Source organism: Triticum urartu, chromosome 5A (assembly GCF_056163025.1).
Source record: "Triticum urartu cultivar PI428250 chromosome 5A, HENAU_Tu73, whole genome shotgun sequence".
NCBI lineage: Eukaryota > Viridiplantae > Streptophyta > Magnoliopsida > Poales > Poaceae > Triticum > Triticum urartu.
Genome location: NC_141877.1, coordinates 373361508 through 373387042, shown reverse-complemented (window position 1 = coordinate 373387042; position 25535 = coordinate 373361508). Strand labels below are relative to the sequence as shown.

The window sequence follows — 25535 nt, the reverse complement described above, 5'->3', positions numbered from 1 at the left end:
CACGACTACGCCGGCGCCGTGGACGAGCCGGTGACGCGCCGTTCGCCGCTGCTCGCTGACGCCTTGGATCGAAGCAGCCCCCGGGCGAAACGGGAAGTCTCCGATCAACGGTCCCTGAGGACCTACACCCATGGCCGCCGTCGTCGTCGCACCACTCAATATCGCCTTCCTTCTCCAGATCTTCAACCGCCGGAATCGCCATCCCTCGATCTCCGGCACAGGGGAACCGTGCACGGCCTCTCCACCGAGCAGCGAGCACGAAGAAAGGAGCGGGTATTAAAGGGAATAGGTATTCTTGGTTTGGTTTAGTCCTTTACGTTTGGTTTACACACGTTAAGTGATCTAGGCCAGTTACTTGTATGTTGATGGGCCTTTTATGGACTTCCATAGAGAGACCGCGAAAAATAATTGGGTCAAAATAAATCAACTTTGTGGGAATTGAACTCAAGACCTCCTGTCTATCTCTTAGATGTAACAACCAAAGACTTATGCACCTTTCATATTTACTAATCCCAACTCACTCTAAATATGCGAGTGGCAGTCATCATGTTTTTTTTGTGAAAAAAGGAGTTGATATTAAAACGGCCAAATTACTGAAAGGTCCACACAGAAAAGGAAATTACAACCAAGCCCCTCTTCAACCCGACTACGCCTGTGCCGTGGACGAGCCGGTGACGCGCCGTTCGCCGCTGCTCGCTGACGCCTTGGATCGAAGCAGCCCCCGGGCGAAACAGGAAGTCTCCGATCAACGGTCCCTGAGGACCTACACCCATGGCTGTCGTCGTCATCGACCGCTCAACATCGCCTTCCTTCTCCAGATCTTCAACCGCCGGAATCGCCATCCTCGATCTCTGGCACTGGGGAGCCATGCACGACCTCTCCACCGAGCAGCGAGCACGAAGAAGGGAGCTGGTCCACCGCGGAGCTCCACTGGAACTTCGCCGTCGAAGGGGAGACCAACACCTGCAAAAAACCGATCCAGTCGCACCGCCGCCTCCACGACGCCACCGGCTGGCTCCCTAGGCACTCCTACACTATGTACACGCTGCAAATCGGGCCTCCCCCGTCCTCCCGCCGCCGGAGCGCCCGACGGAGGGCGAGGGAGCCGCCGATTCGGCAACGGCGAGGTGGAGAGCCCGGGGTTCGCACAAATCGCCCTTCGTTCCTGTAGATGGGGAAGGGTGAGGTCCAAGGCTCATGTTTAGGGAGAGCTAATTAAACGAATGAGCTAATAAAGAAAGGATTGTGGGCTTAAATATAATATTTAAACGAATGTGGCTAATTAAAGAAAGGATTATGGGTAAATCGGTGGAATAACTATTAGAAAGATTGTGGTCTTAATAAATTCTACATGAAGAATTTAAGGTAAAAAGGTAGAATAATTACAAGAAAGGATTTATAGGCCTTGATGTGTTGGGGCTACTAAATTAGAAAAGGAAGGATTTGATTCCCGAATAAAATGGATGAGGACTTCATGATAATTAATGAAAGGATTATACTTAAATGCCATTAAAAAAGGTATTTAAATGAAATCGATGGGACATTATGTTCCATAAAGAAAATATGAACACGACTAAATTGCAACGTATTTTTTTATATTCATTTTGTAGAAGGACGATACTGCGTTGCAACATGTTTTTCATAATGAGTCCGATACTGTGGGACATTATGCTTGTGCAAAACATTAATTTTTCCCGTTTCAACGCACGGGCATATGTGGTAGTAAAAATTGATGTATGCGTGCATATATGATCCCTTGTGTCTGTGTTAAATATAAAACCAACACAAGCTTTATCCGCCTGCGAAGTTCCTCTCCGCAGGAGCCCCACACGCTCTGGCAGTCACACACTCCGAAACCCCATGGCGTGCCACCTCGTCGCCGCCTGCGTCCCGCGTCTGGCCGTCGTGTCATCCTCCGCCTCCGGGGACCCCGTCCGCCGTATCCGGCGGCGCGCGCCGGGGTCGCGTCCCCAGAAGCCCTCCACGGCGGCTCCGCCCCAGCCGTCCGTCGCGGAGGTGCGGCGCGCTATCGGCGCCGCCGACGACCCGTCCGCCTCCGGGAGGGACAAACAGTCCGGTTTCATGGAGCTCCTCGCCTCCACGCCGATCGGGCAGCCGGAGAGCGACGCCGAGCGCCGAATCCGCGAGGCCGCCGAGTGGGTGGTCGACAACACCGAGTCGCGCGCACAGGAAGGTGATGCGCCACGCTGATTCCCCTTCGGTTCATCATCCTAATCAGCAATTACATTCAGTAGCTATTATGCGCTACATTTACACTGCAATTTATAACCACGATTTTTACCTCTTTTTTTATTATGAGAAAAGGCGAAATTTACTTTCTGATTCTGAATGATGGACCGCCTAAGGATTTTTGCATTGCTAGGAAGAACCTGATTGATTATGTACTAAATGATAAAGCGTGTAATCATTTTGAACAAGATTTGCGTCATCCCTCATAAGCAATCCTACCTATTTGCATCGTTCTGAACTAATAATTTATGATGTGAAATTTGGGCTGAAGTTCTCTACCGCTCTTCTCCGCAGGGCAAAAGTCTATCTTGGTGCTATGCATGAAGATCTTTCCTCTGTGGCTGTTCCTCATGCTTACCGCCCTTGGAGTTATAAAATTACCATTTGATATTCCCGGTCTGGATATGGATAATCTCCTAATGTAAAGTGTTAGATTGTTTCTTCTCCCAGCTTATGAGCCGCGGATACTTGAAAAGAAAAACAGTGATAGATATTGTTCACACTATTGAAGTTGCTTGTTTCGTAAGGTATGAATAAACTGTACGACTGCTTCTCTTCTTCGCCTTATTACAATTGGAAACTTGGAGTAACATGTGGGCACAGTGTATTTCTTTTCACTTGAAATGAGTAAAATTGATTTTCATAGTTGTGCTATTTATGAGATTAGCAGAACAATAGACTAAGTTTGTCTATGTTACATCCTGTGTGCTAGAACTGGGAAGTAGGTACATAAGGCACAGATGTGATCTCTGCACTTACTTATTTGGCTGACAGATGTTTACGCATTTTACATTTTGTGGACAGATGTGTACGCATTCCAGATTTTGTGAACAACTTACATAGTTGATTGACTACTTTTGGAATCATTTTCCGTGAATATTGTAGGCTTGTAGCTCTTTCAATTCAGGATAAACTTTTGGGTTGCCCAAAGTAGCTCTCAAGGTTTCAGTGTTGTGATTTTTGCATAATATAAGCACATTAGCATTGAGTGATGGCAATTACCAAGTGCTTTTTCCTAATAACCTATACGATGCATTCGTAATTGTGAGTGAACTTCGGCTTTGTTGCTGCTCTAATAAATACCTCATCACTAGGCAAAACCATAACACCTGGCACGTTGTTCTATCTCTTAGTCTCTGCACTGACGTAAATAATGTCTGTTGTATGCCTTTAGATCTTCCATACAAAAGCACCAGCTGAGTAAAAAAAACAAGTAAAAATAATGAACTGTTGAAGGGGAAGTCAACTCATAAAATATCCCCAAGAGCAGTGCACATAAGTAAATCCTATGTGGTTCTGTTCCTTGCCAAGGGGAGCTATATTCTGTTGTTCAAATGTCTCATGATCAAAGAACTCTACTGGGCAAGGTCGACAAACCAGAGAGCATTAATGAACGCGCTACACCGTTAGCATCGTCATTCACATAGCTTTTGATGGTTAGAGAGCATTAATGAACGCGCTACACCGTTAGCATCTCTGATAGGCTAGGAAGCTACTTCTATTAGTATGTTCAAAATTGAACAACGCTGGATATTCCATAAGAACTTTTGTTGCTTTACTCTTGTATGTTGCTGATCTGTACATGCTGTTCATTAATGAAGATAGAGAGATAATTTTTCACATGCTTCACTTCAGGTGGCAATTTCTTACTTTGTATGATATGTTTGATATAGCTTCCGTCGTAAGATTTCGTTTTTTGTTGTTGTTTTCTGTTCCTGGAACAAGGTTTAGCAACAACGAAACTTTAAATTATGACTGGTCGTATCTTCTAACTAAAAACGACAATATTGAAACTTTAAACTGTGACTGGTTGGGTATCTTCTAACTGAAAACAACCGGAAGACCTGATACAGTAATTTATTTGCTATTTCTTAGCTGTGAAATGGATGCCGCAGGGAGATGAAAAAAAAGGACTATAATGAAGCAAACCTCGCAGTTTGCTCTGACTGCACATGTAGGGATCCTTTCTTTTATAACATACATGATACAGTTATCCTTTAATTAGATGAAAAACCTAGACCTCCCTTACCACTGATGTATGTACAACATAAAAAATCCAATACAAAGTGTTAAGTTAAATAGACAGAAAGATAGCAATATTGCAATGTTTCATCAGTGGTAGAGTGGAGAAGAGGTTGACTTCACAATTTGCAAGTGCGCAACTGCACCTTGATGTCCCAGTTAGCTCTTAGTCTCTTTTTCTTAACACCTCCTGGACAAGATGGCTCTCCTGCAGGTTTATATCAGCCTAAAAAAACTCTAAATTTTGGCTGAAATGTTGCAAGACGGAAGACAAATGCTGGCTGGCGAACGCTTAGTTAGTCATGCCAACAAAGGAGCCTGTCCAGACAATCAGATGATACATCCGAGCTTGACACTCTTCCGCTGCTCTAACGAACCTTCCCTTTATTATCTTTCCAGACAACAGGAGATGATAGACTTAGAGTCAGTCATGCCAACAGAGGAGCCTCTCTGCTCCCATGCCTACAAGGCTAAGTACAAATTATTTTGGTTGTTAGAGTTTAAAGCAGATCATATGCTATAAAGGCTTGCTGATTGAGTCTGTGGAATTGGTTAGCATGTGAGGATCTGGAGTGCCTTTATAGAGACAGAAGAATGAGTTCACTCACATGCAAGTACGCAGCCAAGTTGAATAAGTTGAGTATATAATTTAGGAGACAGGCTTGTATTCTTTATATATATTCTTCTCTCTCCTGGAGTGCAATCATTTTGAGAGATGGAAATTGGCAATGGATTCTGAAACTTATAACATGGCTGAAGCAGCTGTGAGTTGAGCAATGCACCAGACCATGTGAGCATCCATGATCTCACCAGCTTTTTGTTCAGGCATTTTGGATTGGGGCTAGAGGTAGACTTGTTTAAGCTCCTGCTTTTCATAAAAAGCCTTATAATATCATGCAAGTTGCACTGTGCAGAATTATTTGGTAATTCAATTAGAGTTGCCATACAACACAAGAATTCATTTATATCAGACAAGGATGTTCTTGGATAGATAAATATAAGTGTTTGTACGTTGAGTACTTTTAAGATCTCTTGCCTTCAATCTGTCTGACGGGTTGGTAGGATCTTATGCATCTTTGGTTAGTTTTGAGCAACTTCAATTATTTTGTTCTTCTGTTGGTTATTTTGTAGAAGAGCAAATGAGTTAAAAGCCAGTTCTCTTTAAATATTGAAGAATCTGATCTTGTTTCCTTAGAACTTGCAGAGGAGGCATATTGTTCCCGACTTATCTATCCTCCGAGCAATTTTGTTAAGCTGCACACTTGAGAATATGCCAATTTATCCAGAATTGCTGACTGTGATATGTTCTCTTCATTTATGCATGCACTGGTCTTGTTCCACTTCAATTGGTTAGTGTTCTAGTGGTGCAACTTTCCTACTAATCCTTGTAGCCACAACTTTGCCGAGCTTTGACATTAAAGAATTTCAATAGCTAACTTCAGCTGTCTTGCTGGTTCTCGTTCTTTTTTGACTCTCATGCAGGCAACCCATGCAACTATGTACAGTTGTTGCCTAACTGATTGACAAACCGGTTCACCGAAACAATAGTAGGGCAAGAATGGAGAGCTATATGAAGAAGGGTTGATGAACTCTATGATCTTTTCACTGCTGTAGTAATGGGACCTGTCTGGTCTTGTCTAGCACTATTTCTGTACCGCAACAACTTATAATTTCCCGACCATACACATGGTTGTCTATTACCTTGAGAGACCATCATTTGAAATCTTCCTCTCTTTCACTAAATAAAATAAAATAACATAAATCTGAAGCCTTCCTCTGACGGGCCTTATATTCTCATTCATAGCTTGGGCACTGGATTCTTAATGGTGGATGCTGAGGAGAGAAATGTTGACATCATCTGCTAATGGCTATACTGAAGGCACAACTACACACCAAAAGTGAATTCTTCATATTGTGCGAGTTCACGTTGCCCGTTCGTGACTAGTTGCATGCCGGGATTTGTTTGTACACTTCCTCATGCTTTATCCGCCCCGAATTGGAGAAATATTGGTACAATGGAGGTTTATGAAGAGATGGTTCAATACCTGCATACCTCCATTGATATATGTGTTACTCGGTAAAAAATGTATTTTATCTGCATCTTTGTGTTGTTCTTTTGAATGCCCATATTTTTTTTTGAAAGGAACAAATTACCTTACCCAAAAACATATGCTGTATCATTTGAAAAGTATTTCTGTGTACCTCAAATTGTGAAAAAGGCACTGTCCGGTTTGTTGCAAAAGAATAGTCATTCGAAATTTAGGATAAATGGAGAATAATCCATATCTGATCACATCCAGAAAATTAGCTATAGTGGTAGTAATTTTATTTTCATTATCAAGTATCCAGTTTATTTAGGTGCACATTATCTAATATTCTAATGCATATGTTGATTCTACTCTTATATGGAAATGGAGGGCTAAGCTGGGCAAAAGACAGATTGACGAGTGTGTGTTCATTTTTGGCTCAGTTTTATCTGTTTATTCCCTATTCGATACCTTTTACTGAAAGTGATGATCTTTAAATAATGTTTCTTGTTGCTCACATGTGCATTTTGTTTTGCTCCCTAAGGTGTTTTTTAGGACTGTAAGTCTTCAAGTTCATCATTGTTAGTGAGAAAACAACAAAATGATTACTGCCTCAGTTGCCAGCCTAGCTCATTATTTATTACTGCTAATATTGTTATTAGCTAAGTCGTTGTCCCCTAATAAGGCCTATGTTCATTGCATCTGCAGATTTTGTTGTGATATGTTCATGGTTCCCAACATAAGCATTGTGCTGTTGAGATATATGTTTTGAGTGTGGAATTTGTTTTTGTTGAGTTCATGAATTCTACATGTTATGCTAGGATTGGCTTTGTTGAAGTGTTGAAGCACTAAAAGTACTTGTTCCAAGGCAAGTAGTACTTTACTTTTCCCTAACTAGTTGCAGTTGACTTAGTTTAAGATTATTCTGCAGATTGTAAGCCTAAAAAATATTAAAATATAAATTTATGCAGCAAATAATGGAGGCACATAATTTGTTCATTCTCCACTAAGCACTTTAAATCTCTTGTTATATTGAGAAAATTGCAGACTACAAAAAGGCACCTTTTAAATTATTAAAAAGGAAGGCCAAGATCATACTGAGATCATCCTTCAGTTAGGAAGTTTCTTCGTGATACCCTCATCTTCGATCCTCAGTTTTGTTCTAATATTACGGCCTCAGTAGCATAACACAGGTTCAATGCATATGGAGATTTTCTTCTGATTTGATTCCATCATACATGATTAATGTTCAGCCCTGTAATAACTACTGCTTTCCCTTGCAACCTTTTTGTACTTAACGATGTCTTGTAGTAATTGCATGGATGATGTTTGCCTAGCTACAGCTGTCGAGTGAAGACGTATGTGAGATAGATAAGTGCATAGTCTAGGTGCATAGCCACACAGATGTATATATAACCCTAGCCATATCTTGTGCACACTAATCTGTTGCTAATGTCACAAGATGTGCACACTAGCCATATCCCCTGTGTCTCTTCCTCTCTTACAATGGGGACATGTAAACGATATTTGCGGTAGTTAACGAAAATAATTACCTTGATCTAGGGAACTTATTGCCAATATAGCTGCTGTTTGGGGGATAAGAAACACAGATAATTTATGGTCTTGTATCAAGGACCCTGTCATCTGACTAGAAGGCGATAGGGGAACTTGGTTAGTTCATATCAATATGCTAATTCTGTGAACAGGAAACTTTGACAAAGGTTACTATCTAGTTTTCATGGCACTACAAAAGAAATATACTTTTATGTTGCATTCAAAATTATTCAGTTTTTAAGATGGATCAACAAAACAACCTGATGTTTGAGTAAAATGATCTGAAGTACGTGGAGCACTCATATACTTGACTCCCCACTCAAACAATTTTCTGAGTCCAAGAATTATGATGTGTTCATATCCTACTGCTGTCCTATGCTGCCGACTTGATTGCTGTCACCAGGATGTGTATCAAACATAGCTGTAATGACTAATGGAAGTACCACATTGGACATAGCTCCATCCCACTGCATGGAAAGTGAAATCAGACAAGTCTCCTAGAAGTCCAAACTTTAAGCCTATTGTAGAGCATTTCATAAATGCACTACTACCAGGCGTTATCATCTGTCAACAATAATTTGAATTAGTCAGGACTGAGAACTCCATGCCAGTGCACGGAAAGTGGAATCAGACAAGTTTCATAGAAGTCTGAGTTTTACCCCTAGCTTCGTCGTTTGTGTAGAGCATTTCCTAATTGCCGAATCACCAGGTTTTAACACCTGTTAGCGGTAAGCTTAATCAGTTCTACTCTATGCATCAAGGTGACCTTCCTGGAAGTTTCCCTCCAAGCATTGGTAGGATATCTTTTGGAGTCCCTTTCTTGGAGTCACTAAACAACCTTTCATCTGCCTTTGTTGCATGGATGGATGGATGATCACTTGATCTTGTCTGTTTTTACCACTGTAATTCTCTGGGGTGGTCATGGCCATTGCATACTTTAAGCCTTTTGCTAGCTCCTAAGCTCCAAGCAAGTAGAATAATGAGTAGGATAAGTTTAGGGTCAGAAGTGTGCCTCCTAGTGCGTAAACAAACTGCCTGCATGTGGGGGGTATGATGTCCTTTTGATATGGCATATCATCCCGTGTGTGCCTCTATATAAAGGCCCCCCCACTCAACATCCCTCTCATCTCATACCACACCAGCCACTAGTCTACAAGCTGTCTGCCTAGCTGCACTCCTCTCTTTGCCTTGCACCAAGCTTCCTGAGCATACCATGAAGATTGGAGGCCAAGGGAAGCTCAACAGGGCTTTCAGAGAGAAGAGGGCTAGGTTCTACATCTTCCGCCGCTGCGTCGTCATGTTGCTCCGATGGAGCGACTGATGGGTCTCCATGGCGGATCTTGTTTTTTCCTTCCATTCTAGGATTTTCTTTTTTGGCACAGCCATTTTTTCAGGGTTAGAGTAGTTTAGGTGTAGTTGCTCTGTATAGGCTAGACTTCATTGTTTGAGGTCCTTTTTTCTCTCCATGGTTGCCTGCTGTCACAGGCAAAGGGGGAGAGATCCAACTCAGTAGTCTGAGACTGTCATCTTCTTGTACGACTGGAGAAAGATTGATGTGAAGATCATTTCTTACCTGTGCTTCAACTTGATGTTATACTGTTGATGATAATTATCAATTGGCAAGTTGATGACAATCTGAGATTGATAACTCTTTACCGCTTCCTCTTAATGAATAGTAGCAGCTCTCCTGCTATCTTTCAAAAAAGATAATTATCAATTGGCAAGTTGATGACAATCTGAGATTGGAACAATTGTACTTCCGCGAGCGAGCTATACCTTTTTTTAACGGTTTGAAGTGATCCGTATCTGATGCTTTGTGCTTTTGATGGAAAGTTGGAATCAGTCTGTGTGGCCACACTTTTTTGCGGTCGTATCTCCATGCAATTGCACCTTTTCCCTGGTCCTTTGAGAGGTGACTAACCTGTTGTTGTTCTCTTGATATGCTGCTGTCTATGCCATTGTTGTTCTCTTGATATGATGATGCTGCTCTTTCAGGAACTCAACCGTTTCATGTGAAACCATTGCAACTCCAACATGCCCTAAGCTTGGTGCATATCTCACGAATAATGGAATTGCCATAGAGGAGAACTGAGATATTGTGCATACAGTCCTTCTGAGAAAGACAACTAGTAGCTGGTACACCACTCCAGCAAGGGTCAGGAATCCACTACGGAAGCTCAATCAGAGTACCTGAAATCTTGACTGTTGTACTGGACCATGACATGCATGAGTTAATGTCAATGGGGAAACCTCGACTGAACCATGCATGGCACTGCAACATCTGTGTTATGCATTGCTCAGTGCTTCAGGCGCTGGTGCTTCCTTTCTCAACAATTACCATCAATCATATGTTTTCTGGACCGCAAAATGCTGATAATATTGGCACCCAATACTAGCCTGTGCTCACTTTTGGCCTTGAAAGAAATGAGGCTGTCTGGTCCCTGCCCTGGCCACAACTCACGGGATGTACGTAGTGCTGCATGTGCCTGCTGCCTTGGTACGTACGTGCGTGGGGCGCACATGCGCGCGTGCACGCGCGCACGACTGCTCGTGCGTTTGTCTCTTTGCCCAGCTGTTTGCTTCTGCCTGGCCAGGCCCTGCGCTGCTGTGGTTCTGCATCCTGTGTGCCGCTTTGTTTTTCTTCTCCCATCTCCATTCCTTGAGACATGCAGCAGGAGCTCCTCCCACAAGACATGGCCCCCGTGTTTCCGGTGAGTTTCTTGTTTTCTCTACACTACACATCTTTGACTGCAGCTGCTGCTTAACTAGCGACTTTGTCCTTTCTGCCGATGATTGATTCATAATACTCCTACGATATTATACCGTCTGATGGGTGCTTAGGCTCTAAACTAGCTGATCTATGCCGCCTACGTGTGCAAAAGTGAATTCAGCTAGCTATGATGCGTACGATGCAGCACACTACAGTACAGTACAAAAGGACAATCAAGGACTGCTCATAGACTCCATTATTTGCTGCTTAAGACACTATGAAGCTATTTTCTTATGCACTTCAACTCATCATTGATCTGGACAAAATTTCTCGCAACCAATAAGCAGTATATATATATATATATATATATGGTTATTACATTTAGTGCATTTGTGGACTTCCCGTTCATTCCCTAGCTGTACGTGCACCCTAGTGCTTTATTCTTGGTGTATCAAAGTTGTGAGGCTTTTTTTCTATCATCGTTCTTTCTTAAAAATCGAGGTGAAGTTTTATCCCCACCCCACACACAGACACATGGTTATTTCTATGAAATATTGCGAGCTCCCGAATATAGCGAGACATGCATATCAGGATTAAAAGTTTATCGACAGCTCAAGTTGTATGACCTCCACAACGAAAGAAGATATAATATGTATTCATTTCATAGTAGAAGGACAAGAGTCCATGTTCGGCTTTGATTCTTTCACTGGATCATCTCTATCAGACCATGCATGGGTACAGTACACAACATGTCCAAAAAGATACAACAGCCGCATATCCCACTGCCTAAGGGATGGCAGATGGGAAAACAGGTGGAGAAAAAATGGAAAAATAAATACTAATAACTCATGGTAAAGAAACAACTGATGGAATGTCTAGTCTACCAAGCTTTCTTGAGAGCAATATGCCATGAGCATGCATGGGAGTTCCTTCCTAGCTTCTACTTCTACTCCTAACTAACTGATGATACTTCCCTATCTAAGTGTGACTTCTCCATGCATGGACCCTTTGACTTGATGGGTTCCATGGAGGAGAATGCAGCTTGGAGCTCAGTCATGCCAGCAAAGGAGCATGACGATGCACCTACGGATGATGTAGAGCCTGGCTCTGTTCTCTTTCAGAGCTCTGCTCACCCTCCCCCCTTGCTTGCCTTGGCTCCTCACACTCCCCATTTTGCTTGATGAACTGAAGAGATGTGATGAAAGCAGGAGAGCTTGCTCTCTGTGTGATCTGATCCCTGGTTGGAGCTTGCTGTGGCGTGGAACTGGGAAGGCCGGGGGCTGGGCTTTTATAGAGGAGGCGAGCATGCCGTGCCCTTCCTCCCATGCAACCGCGCTAATTCTTCATTTCCTCTTTTTATTTAATCTTAGGGGACAAATCTCTGCATCTGAATGTGGGTTATTGTTCCTGTCGCCGACAAAAAGCTTGATCTTATTGACGGATATGATCGTTTCGGATAACAGACAGCTCATCCTGCCGCATACGTGTTGAAATCTGCAGATTCAGTAGCGGTTCGGTATGGCTCCGATGAAGGTTCTTGGTATCTGGCACTACTGCTTGCGGCTGGTATCGTAGTTTATTCCCTTCTCTTTTTTTTTTGCTTATCTATCTTGGTACTTGGATATCTCACACCACTGTAATTTGTCTGTTTGAACTTCCTTGGGAGAACACTAGCGATCTTCTCGCATTGCCAAGATCTTCTCGGGCTTGATTAATTAACAGTACTACGTGGTAGCAGAGTACTGTAGTACATCCTCTTGTCGGTAGATTGTGCCGGTAAAGGGTTGGAAAGAGTTTATGGAGATCGTATTCAAGTATCTTGGAGATTTCCTCGTGTCGCCTCGATTCGTTCGGAAGCTGCTAGGAAGCAGGATGGAATGAGTACTCGGATCATCCGTGCAGTCGGCATATCTTTTGACTGAAAAGCAATTCTGAGTGTACATATTCCGTATGATTAGAAAAAAAACAGCCCTATGTCTATGTGTGTGTGTGTGCGCGCACTTTGGTTGAGGTGCTTGTCTTATATTGGACATTGTAGCCGTTTGATGCTGCGCCCTCTACTGCATTTCAATGTATTTTGCCTAGTTTCCAGTCAAACACAGGGCACTTTCTTGTGCAGGGGTTGTCTGCTGCCCCTGTGTGCCACCTTCTAGGGTTCTCCCCATGTTGATTTCTGAGCCTCTCTGTTAATATCCTATGGTGATACAGTGGTATTTTCTGCATCATCTGTTACGTGTTATGAGTTAACTGTTGGTAAAACGGAAGTTTCGTATGTGCACTGAGACATATGCTTGTACTAACTTATCCTGGTTTATGATTTATCATTTTTGGTACATGCGACATTTGTTGACACAGTGTTGAATCTTCTGCATGAGTGTCATTCAAGCATGTGACAAATGATGTCTCAATGCTGGTCATGAAGCACACAAACACTGTCTCATGTTAGCCAGCATTATTTTGGTCATGGTCAGTGAGTTGAATCTTGATATCATGAGCATCTTTAGTTCTTCTGCTCTCACCTTTGTCTGATCATTTGGTAGTGAGATTAATATAATTATCAATACAGAACATGATGATGACTAACTTATTTCTCTAATAATATATAGAATCTGCATCTCAAGGAAAGAAAAAGCGAGCACATCTGTATTTGCAGGTATGAGCAAATATGATTCCATCAGTTTATTTTTTAGCATTTTTTCTTGAGAAAACGCAAAAGCCTTGCGTTTCGATACATTGGTAGAAAAAGAAGAATTGTACAAGCCCTAAGAAGGGCAACACCCGGTGATTACAACACGACACCTCTAGTCACTAGACACTGCCACCGCCGGAAGCAAAGCCGGCAGACCTCTCACACCTGCCGTTGCCCATTGCCTGGCTTCCCTCTTGAACGTGTCGAGGAGACGGGCTAAGCTGAGCTGAGTTGTTGAAGATGGTCGCGTTACGGTGCTTCCAGATGCATCAGGCCACCAACGTTATGACCGAGGCGGTGCCTTTCTGGACCGGGGTGGGGACGGAGCTGCAACTTCGTTGCCACCATCCCACGAAGTCCTTGAGGGGGCTCAAGACTTACAGTTGAGCTTCAAGAGCTCGAACTTACCGTTCCCTGAATTGATTCTTATTGTTTGTTCTCTTTCTCCATGATGGTTTAGGGCAAACCACTGCGTATGAATGTTAGTGGTCTGCGCAAAGTGTCTTCTTGATCGCGGTTACCATTGGTCATTGCCTGGTAGTTGATTAGTTTCCTAATGCCTAGTACCCTATTGTTTAGTATATATAGTGAGTGTTCAATTTATCAGCTTGTCCCCTCCGCAGTGGCCTATTCGAGAGTAGTTGCATGGCTAGTGTAGGAGCCTCGATTGTGTCGCTTCAACAAGTTCAAAGGGCTACATATTTGGGTTCTGTCTTATTGCATCAAGTTACTTTAGCCGCCCCCATGATTGTGTCATTAGTGGCGCCTAGTGTCAACCCAAGCCCTGTTTGTTTGTCATGGAATGAGATCGAGTCATGGAATGAGATCGGGAATAATATGCAAATTCAAGCTCCCATCAATATTGGGACAAGAGCAAATTTTCACTTGCATTTATTTGTTGATTCATATTTACTACCTCCGTTTGGAAATAACTGACGTATTCAAATTTGTGAACTAAAACTAAAACCACGTCTGTTATTTCCGAACGGAGGCAGTACCATTTTCAGCCACCAGATTGGCAGGCGTGTTCCCAGAATTCCTTTGGCTTTGTGCTAATATATGTATTCTTGTTAAGTTGTCGGAATACTCCGACCTGTCCTTTCATCCCCATAAAGGATAATATACATACTCTGTGCCAGTCTAGTCTAGTGTGAGGAAACCCTGGCATTATCCTGAGAGACAGAGAGAGAGCTAGCCAGCATGGATCTGATTAGTGCTGTTGTATCCAGCACGAACAATGCACATGACAAAGCTGCAGGTAGGGAGATGAAAGAAAAAACTCCCGCCCGCGGTTTTTCAGATGTCTGTGGATCTGATTAGTCCCTTCACTGGCTTTCAGATGCCCTAACATGCGGCAGTGTGCCGGCGCCCTTTTAGCAGTTTTAAGGGCTAAGCGGCAGCCCAGACTGCCGTTTTTCTGGTAAGCTTGACTGCTTGAGGACCATGAATGGCCTTTCTTGGAGCCATTAAACAACCAACCCACGGTTGCCTTTCTTGCTTGCAGGGCATGTATGGCCACTTGATCCTGTCCGCGGCGCGGCGCGGTGCGGTGCGGCGCATGGTCCTCAATCATGCCCCCTGACCCTGAGCACTGTGTTGTTAAGGGTCCATCTATGCATGATCACACTGGTGAAGTAAGTATTCTTCTCCCCTCTTAGCCCTTATCATAATAATAAGCTAGTAATACAATAGTAGGAGCATGCATTTGGACTCACAAGTGTCCCTTCTAAGGCTCAAAAGTGTTGACTGCATGTGGGCTGGTAGGGTGGGGTGGGGTGGGGGATGGGGGGCTGTCCTGAGATACTGCAGCACATATCCTTGCCCCTTCTATATAAACCAAGATTTGCACCACCGCATCCCATCATACATACCAGCATCATCTCAAGAGGAGGGCCCTGACCTGACCCTGAACCTAAACCTCTCGCATTGCTCCCGGTCTGGTGGATGCCATGGAGCAGGGGAAGAAGAAGCATATGGGCAAGCTGCAGAAGGTCCTGAGGGAGCAGAAGGCCCGGCTCTACATCATCCGCCACTGCGTCGTCATGCTTCTCTGCTGGAGTGACTGATCTGGGCTCATCAGAGGCACAGCCACAATGTTCCTTCCCTTCATTAATTCTCTCCTGCTTTCCTCCCCATGTTTTTTTCACATTGACCTTTACCCTATGATGAAGGTTCTCTGTTTTTCTTGCCTCCTTGCAATGGCAAGGGTTAATGATGTTGTAAAGTTGGAGGGTGTTAATACGGACTAACAGTGTACTTTTTCCTCTCGAACTCGATCTTTGCGGCTGCTTGAGCTTCACAAAGGCCTCGAGTTCAGAACATGATACTTGCAAAAATAGTATGTTCATGTGGGAGCAATCTGTTTGCATTTCTGGCCTCTGAGTAGTATCCTTGATATAGTAAGCAGGCATGGACGCATGGTGCTCTGCCTTGGTTTAATAAAATAAAACACATCCTCTCTAGGGAAAGGTAGTGCATGTGCAGGGCTGCAAGAGGGGCTGAAAGGTTAGGTTCCTTTTGATTAAACTACATAAAATTACGTTCTAAACTGAAAAAAAAAACACCCCAGCCAAAGTTTCACATTGTCGGTGCCGTATAAAAGAGTGCTGTAAGTTTTGTTCATCAGCTAGACGTGGTACGCCAATGGAGTTACTAGAAAGTTAGAGGTTTTAAGCTTAGTAGAATGGAAACTGAGTACATGAGGTGCGGTTTCAGTACTACTAGGCACGAGGAGAAGGAGGAGGTGGTTAGCCTTGATGGGCAGGTGGTACCTCAAAAGGACACCTTCTGGTATTTGGGGTCAATGCTGCAGAAGGATGATGATGTCGATGAAGATGTAAACCATCGAATACAAGTCGGTTGGATGAAGTGGCGCCAAGCTTCTGGCATTCTATGTGACAAGAGAGTGCCACAAAAGCTTAAAAGCAGGTTCTATAGGATGGCAATTCGACCCGCAATCCTGTATGGCGATGCGTGTTGGCCAACTAAAGGCGACATGTCCAACAGTTAGGTGTAGCGGAGATGCGCATGTTGAGATGGATGTGTGGCCACACAAGGAATGATCGGGTCTAGAATGATGATATATGTGGTAGAGTTGGGTAGCACCGACTGAAGAGAAGCATGTGGGTAGCACCGACTGAAGAGAAGCATGTCCAACATCGTCTGAGATGGTTTGGACATATACAATGCATGCCTCTAGAAGCTCTACCACATATATAGCGAATGGTTAAAGTGTGCTGATAATGTTAAGAGAGGTCGGCGTAGATCAAACTTCGCATGGGAGGAGTCCGTAAAGAGAGATTTGAAGGACCGGAATATCACCAAAGAACTAGCCATGGACAGGGGTGCGTGGCAGTTAGCTATCCACGTGCCAAAACCATGAGTTGGCTTCGAGATCTTATGGGTTTCAGCTCTAACTTACCCCTATTTGTTTGGGACTAAAGTCTTTGTTGTTGTTTGTCGTTGTTGTAGGGAGATGTGGTACGTGCACCAAGTATTGTAAAACATAATATGTTGGGAACTTGCTCGACACCCTAAATGGGGTGTGGCTCTTTCATTATATAGAGGTACCAAGAGGTACAATACAATGTTACAATATTAATACACAGACTGCGTATATATATAGTCTAACACCCTCCCTCAATCTTAACTATGGCGTGAAGTACAAAGCAAGTTAGTGGAAGAGGCTTCGTGAAGATGTCAACAAGTTGATCCTTTGACGGAATGAACTTGATACAAAGTAGCTTCTGTGCAACACGTTCCCGAACAAAATGATAGTCAACCTCAATGTGCTTCGTCCTAGCGTGAAACACTGGATTAGATGAAAGATATGTAGCACCAATGTTATCACACCACAGAACCGAAGGATGAGCTGCTATCATTGACACATTAAGTTAATTACAAGTTAAAAAGCTAATTAAGCAATATTTCTTAGGTTAATTAATCCGTTAATTTATTAGTTAAACTAATTAATTAATTATTTTTAAATAACCAGGGGCCGGGCCCCACTGGTCAGTGGGCCAAAGGCCAAACTGGGCGGGGTGCTCAGCGGGTGCGGGCATGGGGTTGCCCGGTCAGAGGCCGAGCCCGGGCGCGGCAGTGGAGAGGCCGGCCGGCCGGAGCTGCGCCCTGCAGCGGCGAGCCGAGGCAGAGGCCGGTCGCGGGAGGGCGACGCGTGTGCGCAAGGGCGCAGCGAGCAGCGCGCGATGGGGGGGGAGGGTTGAGCGGGAGGCGCGACACGGGCCGGCGAGGCGGGCGCGACGAGCGTCGTGCGAGGCTGGCGCAGCAGTAGCGGGCGGCACAGGCGCGTGTGTGCGGCAGGGGGTAAGGGAAGGACGAGGCCGACGACCTCACCATCGTTGTAGATGAACGGGGGCGACGTGGCTCGATGAAGCTGCGCGAGGAGGGGACGAGGACGCGGTTGGCAGCGTCGTGGCTCCAGCGAGGGGGACTCCGAGCGGCGGTGGCCTCGGGGCCGAGTCCCAGTTCTAGATTGATGACGGCGCGCGAACGGGCGTCGGGGGCGAGGTGAGGCGATGGCGATGAGGTGGCGGGGAGCGGCGTCGAGGCTCGGGGCGCCGTGGGGTCGAGCCCCCGATTTAGCTCGGGTCGAGGGGGCGGGCGCCTGTGCGGCAGGCGACGGAAAGGCGGGCGTTTAGCGTTGGGGCGTCGGAGAGGGTGCAGTGTCGGGGCGAGCGGCGCGGTCGGGACGTGGCCCGATCCAGATCCCAAATTGGGGGGGAGGAGGAGAGGAGCGTGGGTGCGTGCGGGGAAGTGGGGGGTCTGGTGGTTAGGGTTCAGGTGTGTGGGATGGCCTAATAGGCCAGGGGGCAGCATGGGGTGGGCCGGTTGGGCCGTGTGGGATGGGCCGAGGCCCATGGGGAGCTGGGGGGGGGGTGGCGTTCTCATTTCCTTTTCTTTTGTTAGTTTTGTTTTTCCTTTCTTATTTTTCTTTTATTCTGTTTTATCTCTGTTTCCTATTGTTTTAGTTTTTGTAAAATATATACTAGGCATCTAATCTAGTATTTCAATTTAGTCCACTGTCACAAAAAGTCTAGTCCCCAAATAATTTAGTTTGATATTTTATTAATTAGTAAAGGCATTGAAATAATTAGGTTTGCTACTATTTAAATCATTTTAGTGCAGTTAAGCATTTCATAAAAGTTTGGTTTCACCACCACAATCACCTATGCATTTTCTGGCATGACACGAACATTTTAGTTTCATTGTTTGAAAACTTTTGTTGTTTGCCTGATTTTTTAATTTGGATTCGAATCGGTTTCAATCTAACGCGAGATCAGCAACGGTAATTGAGGTGACGTGGCGTCATTAGTAGAGGTTCACTGTAGCTTAAGTATCCGGGCGTCACAATTCTCCTCCACTACAAGAAATCTCGTCCCGAGATTTAAGAGGGCTCTAAGGGGGAAAGGTTTGGTTACGAAATTCTAATGAATCTTCTCGGTCTTGGTTGCTCCTCTCGAAGTGGTCGATCCATTATATTGATGTCTTCATTTTTCTGCTTTAGGTCATCAAGATGAAGTCGACATCCTTTCTTTGGGGGTTCCATCATACTTACGAAAGAGTAAGGGGGTTATTCCGGGAGAACGAACCTCTACAAGGTTGACTATCTGGTCGATAACATCGGGGAAGGTGGTAGAAAGTAACTCTCGAATTGAAACTTAAGAAAATATCGAGAGCAAAGTAATGAGGTTTCATGGGAAGTTTCGAGCGAGCAGGCAACCGTTCGATGCCTGAAACAGGGCGTGAAAGGGGCTCAAAGCAATCGGGAATAAGTATTGCGTCCGGTAACATATTTGATGATCCCTCGGAAGGTGGCTCGTGAATTACATATGAGGCCACACGCGAGGAACAACCTTGGGAACAGGGGGTGCAGGAGAGTCAGGTTTCGATCCTGTGAAACTGTGGGTTATGGGCCCACCATGTGGTCCAAAAGTAGGAAGGACGCCGACATATTGCATGGTCATGGTAGCAAGGCATGGCAGAGGATAGCCTATCAGTTATGTTGGCAACAACGTTGGTACCAAGGGCGAGGGACGAAGAGAACCATTTTCCTGCTCGTTGAACGAGGCGGACCAATAGGCAAAGTTCTCGTCCATCGGGGGTTACCAGGATGTCGTTAGCAATAGTAACAGGGTCACACTAACAGAGTTGTAAACCGAGGTGTTTACCTAAGCAGGAGAATATTACTGCTTAGATCATATAGATCACAAGAAACATTAACCCAACAAATGGAAAGAAAAATATGATTATCAGATTAAACAGAACAATGGAAAGGAAAATGTGTTTAAACACATATTTCAAAGGTATAACCTTCGGAAGGACGAGCAGAGCATGATATCCATGACATGATATAATGTAGTAAACTCTTTAGGTAGGGGAGAGAATTTTCATGATATTACCCATACAGCGGTGTTTGGATAATCGAGCAGGAAACATTTAGCATTGGGCTTCAAACGTTTTTGTTGAAAATCGGAGTACCATAGACATGCTTCGAGATAGCATTGACATGGCCGTCAAGCAAAGATTAGACTTCGGATACACGAAGGATCCATCAGGAACAACTTATAGAATAAGCCTTACAATTTCCTCATGGAAGAATGGATAATCTTGCTAAAAGGAAGAACTATGATAATAGACCCTCCAGCCAGGTGTGCTAGGCATGACATCACCTTACCGGGTCATATAAAGACCAACATTATAACTCTTGGAAAATGAGTCCCAACCATCATATCTGACCGGGATCCATATCTGATTGGTGTCAAGATACTTCAGACTCAGTATGCCTGAGAAGAAAAGGTGCAACACGATTTGACGAGATGCCATTGTGAGATTCTCAAAAATGATCTATGGAAGTGAGCTCTGAAACAAGAGTTCTTCAGTAAACCAAGGAGAGGATGAGGAGGTGGCTGATAGGCTTAGCAACAAATCATCGAGATTCCCAAAGGATTGATTTCCACAATTATGTGAACAAGGAAATATCATTTGTCGGATCAAATGATATAATGATGTATGCTCGAGGGAAACATACACAACTGAACAATTATAGAAGGGTGCACCCAGGAATCTGGACTAGGTAGCACGATCAATGTTCGAATGATGATTCAATAAGCAATAGACTTAGAATGAAACTATAGACCAATAACTTCAAAGCAATAGGGTTGCTAGAAGTTTAGAATTTACACATCACAGACCATTTGCCGGTATTCCGGTTAGAAACAACACGGAGACCAAGAAATGAACGCAAAAGGCGAGAGATATTACTATATCAAGAATTCTCAAGAGGTGGTAAAATTACCACGACATTCTTGACATAAAAGGTGGTAATATTCCAAGGTAAAGAAGAACAAATGCTGGATAGCAAGGATCTCAAGGTATAACACAAAACACGAATAAGTTTGTGTTGAACGGAAGACAATAAAGTGGTCGATGATAACACAAACCATTGAGGGGCGAGGATGGTATTTCTCATCAAGAATTCGATATATAACTTGGAAGAGCTCAGGATGTTGATGATGACCACGACACATTTGTCGAGAGATTTCATGAAGATGTAATCGGTTGGCGATGACATCAAGTCAAATGATGATGCAACAAAAGTCAAATAATACTTGAAGAAGAACTCATAAGAAGTTATGCAGTTCCGTGATAATCTCGAGATACCAGAGGGGGTAATACTCGATGGCATATCAAAGTAGAGGTTGGACTGGGGTATTGCTCTACAGAAGACAAGCGCTTAAACTTGCACGCGAAATGGTATTTAAAGGAGAACATGGTCGGAACCACGATTGCAAAAGGCCAGATCCCAGATATAAGATGAACTTATACCAAAGGAATAATTTAATTTAAGAGAAGCTTTAACGATAAGATCTACATCGTGTCCATGGGCATGGACACAAAGTTCAAGGTCGACTCGCACTTCTCCAATGCATAACCTTTCATTCACTTCTCACTTTTGAAGAAGTTGTCGTGTTGAAATTTCATCTGGCAAAATACCAGAAGTGTATGACTCGTGAAAACTTTCAAGTTCACACAGTTTAGAGAAGGCATATGTTCAACCCATAGGGGCTTCTTAGAAACATATACCACAAGTTTCAAGGGTAAATATCACAAGCTCGAAAGTAGAGCAAGGTTGAGAAAGTACATGATACAATTTACCAAAGGCATTATGTATCCGAGGGAAGGCTCACAAGGTTATTGAATATGAAGGATGTTGCCGGATAAAATCCATTAAAGGATTTACCGGTCCATAACAGAGCTGACGTGAGCATCGGCACACAACCAGAGGAAGTAACAATGCAAAGGCATTGGATTATGGAAACAACTAACTAATTCAAAGATCAAATGCAAAGGAATTATGATTTTCAAATCAAGGGATCAGAAGCGATGTTCTGATTAGGGATGGATAAGTTGAATAGCCTTAGGGGTACAATCGACGGCAATTGGATCTGTTGAGAACCAGCTCATGTTTAAAATGATGTCTGAGCCGGAAAGATAATTTAAAAGGATCAACTGATGATTGCGTGCATTCGCACTCATGTTGAATCAAAGGGATCAAAATGACGGTGCCTAAGGATACTAACGAATATTGCCAGACATATGGAAAGCATCCATCATGCAAGCAGACAAGTATTGCAGAGCAATAAGCTACTAAGGATTTTTGGAGGATCAAATAGTATTTCGATGACCATTGTGAAACACATGAATAACTGGGGGATGAGCGGATACTCGATAAGTGCGAGAATTATCTGTAGGGGTATTCAGGTGACAAAGAATAACAAGGCAGTAAGCCCAAAGGATTATCGAAACAACGACGAGTATTACGGGGTATCTTGTAATAACAAGACCAACTGGGAATAAAAGTAAGAACGACAGGTGTAAGTATTTATCCATAGGGATTTTTCGGTGGTAGGGAATTGCAAAAGCAATAGGCACAAGGTCTCGAGAAAATATCAGAGAGTATCGTCAGAATCTTCTGTTGAAGCAGACGACCATCCGTAATGAAAGGGTTCTCCGGCAGGAAGTGGTAACGAGAACCTAGAGTTAGATTTTAGCAAAATCATTTAACCCGAATAGAAGAGAGATCAGAGTCCCAGGGTAAGGATCGAGGAGTAAAAGATCCTAACACCACCCAGATGGCGACGTGGGCCCGTAAGGCACACAGCCATGTTAGTAAAAGTTTTTTGTAATGTCTAGACTCAACTTCGGCCAAGGAGTGTGGAAGGGGGATTCCTACAGGCAGTCGGCTCTGATACCAACTTGTGACGCCCCCGATTTGACCGTACACTAATCATACACGCGAACATGTATGATCAAGATCAGGGACTCACGGAAAGATATCACAACACAACTCTACAAATAAAATAAGTCATACAAGCATCATATTACAAGCCAGGGGCCTCAAAGGCTCGAATACAAGAGCTCGATCAAAGACGAGTTAGCGGAAGCATCAATATCTAAGTACAGACATAAGTTAAACAAGTTTGCCTTAAGAAGGCTAGCACAAACTGAGATACAGATCGAAAGAGGCGCAGGCCTCCTGCCTGGGATCCACCTAAACTACTCCTGGTCGTCGTCAGCGGGCTGCACGTAGTAGTAGGCACCTCCCGAGTAGTAGTAGTCGTCATCAACGGTGGCGTCTGGCTTCTGGACTCCAACGTCTGGTTGCAGCAATCGAATATAGGAAAGGGGAAAAGGGGGAGAAAAGCAACCGTGAGTACTCATCCAAAGTGCTCGCAAGCAAGGAGCTACACTACATATGTATGCATTGGTATCAAATGGAATAAGGGTATCATATGTGGACTGAACTGTAGAATGCCGGAATAAGAGGGGGATAGCTAGTCCTTTCAAAGACTACGCTTCTGGTAACCTCCATCTTGCAGCAGGAGAAGAGAGTAGATGGTAAGTTCACCAAGTAACATCGCATAGCATAATCCTAATCGATGATCCTCCCCTCGTCGCCCTGTGAGAGAGCGACCACCGGTTGTATCTGGCACTTGGAAGGGTGTGTTTTATTAAGTATCTGGTTCTAGTTGTCATAAGGTCAAGGTACAACTCCAAGTCGTCCTGTTACCGAAGATCACGGCTATTCGAATAGATTAACTTCCCTGCAGGGGTGCACCACATAACCCAACACGCTCGATCCCATTTGGCCGGACACACTTTTCTGGGTCATGCCCGGCCTCGGAAGATCAACACGTCCCATCCCTATCTAGGCACAACAGAGAGGTCAGCACGCCGGTCTAAATCCTATGGCGCAGGGGTCTGGGCCCATCGCCCATTGCACACCTGCACGTTGCGTACGCGGCTGGTGAGCAGACCTAGCAACCTCCATTACAAAGGAAGTTGTGTTACGCGGTCCAACCCGGCGCGCGCCGCTCAGTCGCTGACGTCACGAAGGCTTCGGCTGATACCACGACGTCGAGTGTCCATAACTGTCCCCGCGTACATGGTTAGTGCGTATAGGCCAGTAGCCAGACTCAGATCAAATACCAAGATCTCGTTAAGCGTGTTATTCTGAAATAACCACGGACGCCGACCAGGGCCAGGCCCACCTCTCTCCTAGGTGGTCTCAACCTGCCCTGTCGCTCCGCCACAAAGTAACAGTCGGGGCCTTCGGGAACTCAGGCCCACCTTTACCGGGATGGAGCCACCTACCCCTTCAGCCCCCAACATCGGAATCACTCGCGGGTACTCCAACGAGCCGACCCGACTTTAATCACCACAAGTATCATATATTATGTATAAGTATATACCCGTGACCACCTCCCAAGTGATCACGGCCCGATAGTATAGCATGGCAGACAGACAAGAATGTAGGGCCACTAATGGTAAACTAGCATCCTATACTAAGCATTTAGGATTGCAGGTAAGGTATCAATAGCTGGAGCAACAATGACATGCTATGCATCGGAATAGGATTAAAGGAAAGCAGTAACATGCTACACTACTCTAATGCAAGAAGTAGAGAGAAGAGTAGGCGATATCTGGTGATCAAAGGGGGGGGGCTTGCCTGGTTGCTCTGGCAAGAGAGAGGGGTCATCAACTCCGTAGTCGTACTGGGTAGCAGCGGTGTCGGTCTCGGTGTCTAGCGAGAGAAGAGGGGGAAGAAACAATAAATATAATGCAAACAAATGCATGGCGATGCATGACATGGCAAGTAGCGATGCTAGGGGTGCCCTAACGCGGTATGAGGTGATACCGGTGAAGGGGGGAAACATCCGGGAAAATATCCCCGGTGTTTTGCGTTTTCGGACAGATGAATCGGAGGGGGAAAGTTGCGTGGTCGCTATGCTAGGGATGCGTGGCGGACGAACGGGCTGCGTAACCGGATTCGTCTCGTCGTTCTGAGCAACTTTCATGTATACAGTTTTTGATCTGAGCTACGATTTATTTTCTAAGAATTATTAAAGTTTTAAATGATTTTCTAGAATTCCAATAATTCAAAATAAAAGCAGAATATACTTTTGCCACCTACTGCTATTCTAGCCCGTGTGTATGACAGTGGGGCCAGTACGGTGCTGAGTCAGCAGGGTCAATAGTCAACATTGGCTGGGTTGATTGGTCAAAACTGGGCTGTGGGGCCCAGGTGTCATTGGGTCATTTTTCTAACAGATTGCTTAAATCATCCCAATTAGTGGTGGGGCCCTGCTACCATTGACACATTAATTTAATTACAAGTTAAAAAGCTAATTAACCAATATTTCTTAGTTTAATTAATCCGTTAATTTATTAGTTAAACTAATTAATTAATTATTTATTTATTATTAAATAACCAGGGGGCCGGGCCCCACTGGTCAGTGGGCCAAAGGCCAAACTGGGCGGGGTGCTCAGCGGGTGCGGGCATGGGGTTGCCCGGTCAGAGGCCGAGCCCGGGCGCGGCCGTGCAGAGGTCGGCCGGCCGGAGCTGCGCCCTGCAGCGGCGAGCCGAGGCAGAGGCCGGTCGCGGGAGGGCGGCGCGTGTGCGCAAGGGCGCAGCGAGCAGCGCGATGGGAGGGGGGGTTGAGCGGGAGGCGCGACACGGGCCGGCGAGGCGGGCGCGACGAGCGCCGTGCGAGGCTGGCGCAGCAGTAGCGGGCAGCACAGGCGCGTGTGTGCGGCAGGGGGTAAGGGAAGGACGAGGCCGACGGCCTCACCATCGTTGTAGATGAACGGGGTTGGCGTGGCTCGATGAAGCTGCGCGAGGAGGGGAAGAGGACGCGGTTGGCAGCGTCGTGGCTCCAGCGAGGGGGACTCCAAGCGGCGGTGGCCTCGGGGCCGAGTCCCA

The 25535-nt window shown here is 44.9% G+C and overlaps 4 protein-coding genes across 4 annotated transcripts; 3 read left to right on the top strand and 1 right to left on the bottom strand.

The window, feature by feature from the left end:
* The first annotated feature begins 1789 nt into the window (after positions 1-1789).
* Positions 1790-2895, top strand: CRR3 (chlororespiratory reduction 3). The gene is made up of 2 exons (XM_048673932.2): positions 1790-2194; positions 2545-2895. Exons 1-2 carry the CDS (start codon positions 1861-1863, stop codon positions 2673-2675), a joined length of 465 nt encoding a protein of 154 aa, XP_048529889.1. The 5' UTR covers positions 1790-1860; the 3' UTR covers positions 2676-2895.
* A 1776-nt stretch (positions 2896-4671) lies between these two features.
* On the top strand, positions 4672-9437 carry LOC125509059 (small polypeptide ROTUNDIFOLIA LIKE 2-like). Its single transcript, XM_087526090.1, has 2 exons — positions 4672-5062; positions 5468-9437. Exon 2 carries the CDS (start codon positions 9067-9069, stop codon positions 9172-9174), a length of 108 nt encoding a protein of 35 aa, XP_087382216.1. The 5' UTR covers positions 4672-5062; positions 5468-9066; the 3' UTR covers positions 9175-9437.
* A 1978-nt stretch (positions 9438-11415) lies between these two features.
* Positions 11416-12393, bottom strand: LOC125509057 (small polypeptide DEVIL 11). Its single transcript, XM_048673933.2, has one exon. It carries the CDS (start codon positions 11868-11870, stop codon positions 11613-11615), a length of 258 nt encoding a protein of 85 aa, XP_048529890.1. The 5' UTR covers positions 11871-12393; the 3' UTR covers positions 11416-11612.
* Positions 12394-15021: 2628 nt separating this feature from the next.
* Positions 15022-15510, top strand: LOC125509058 (small polypeptide DEVIL 5). Its single transcript, XM_048673934.2, has one exon. The coding sequence runs from the start codon at positions 15202-15204 to the stop codon at positions 15316-15318; it is 117 nt and encodes a 38-aa protein (XP_048529891.1). The 5' UTR covers positions 15022-15201; the 3' UTR covers positions 15319-15510.
* The last annotated feature ends 10025 nt before the right edge of the window (positions 15511-25535 follow it).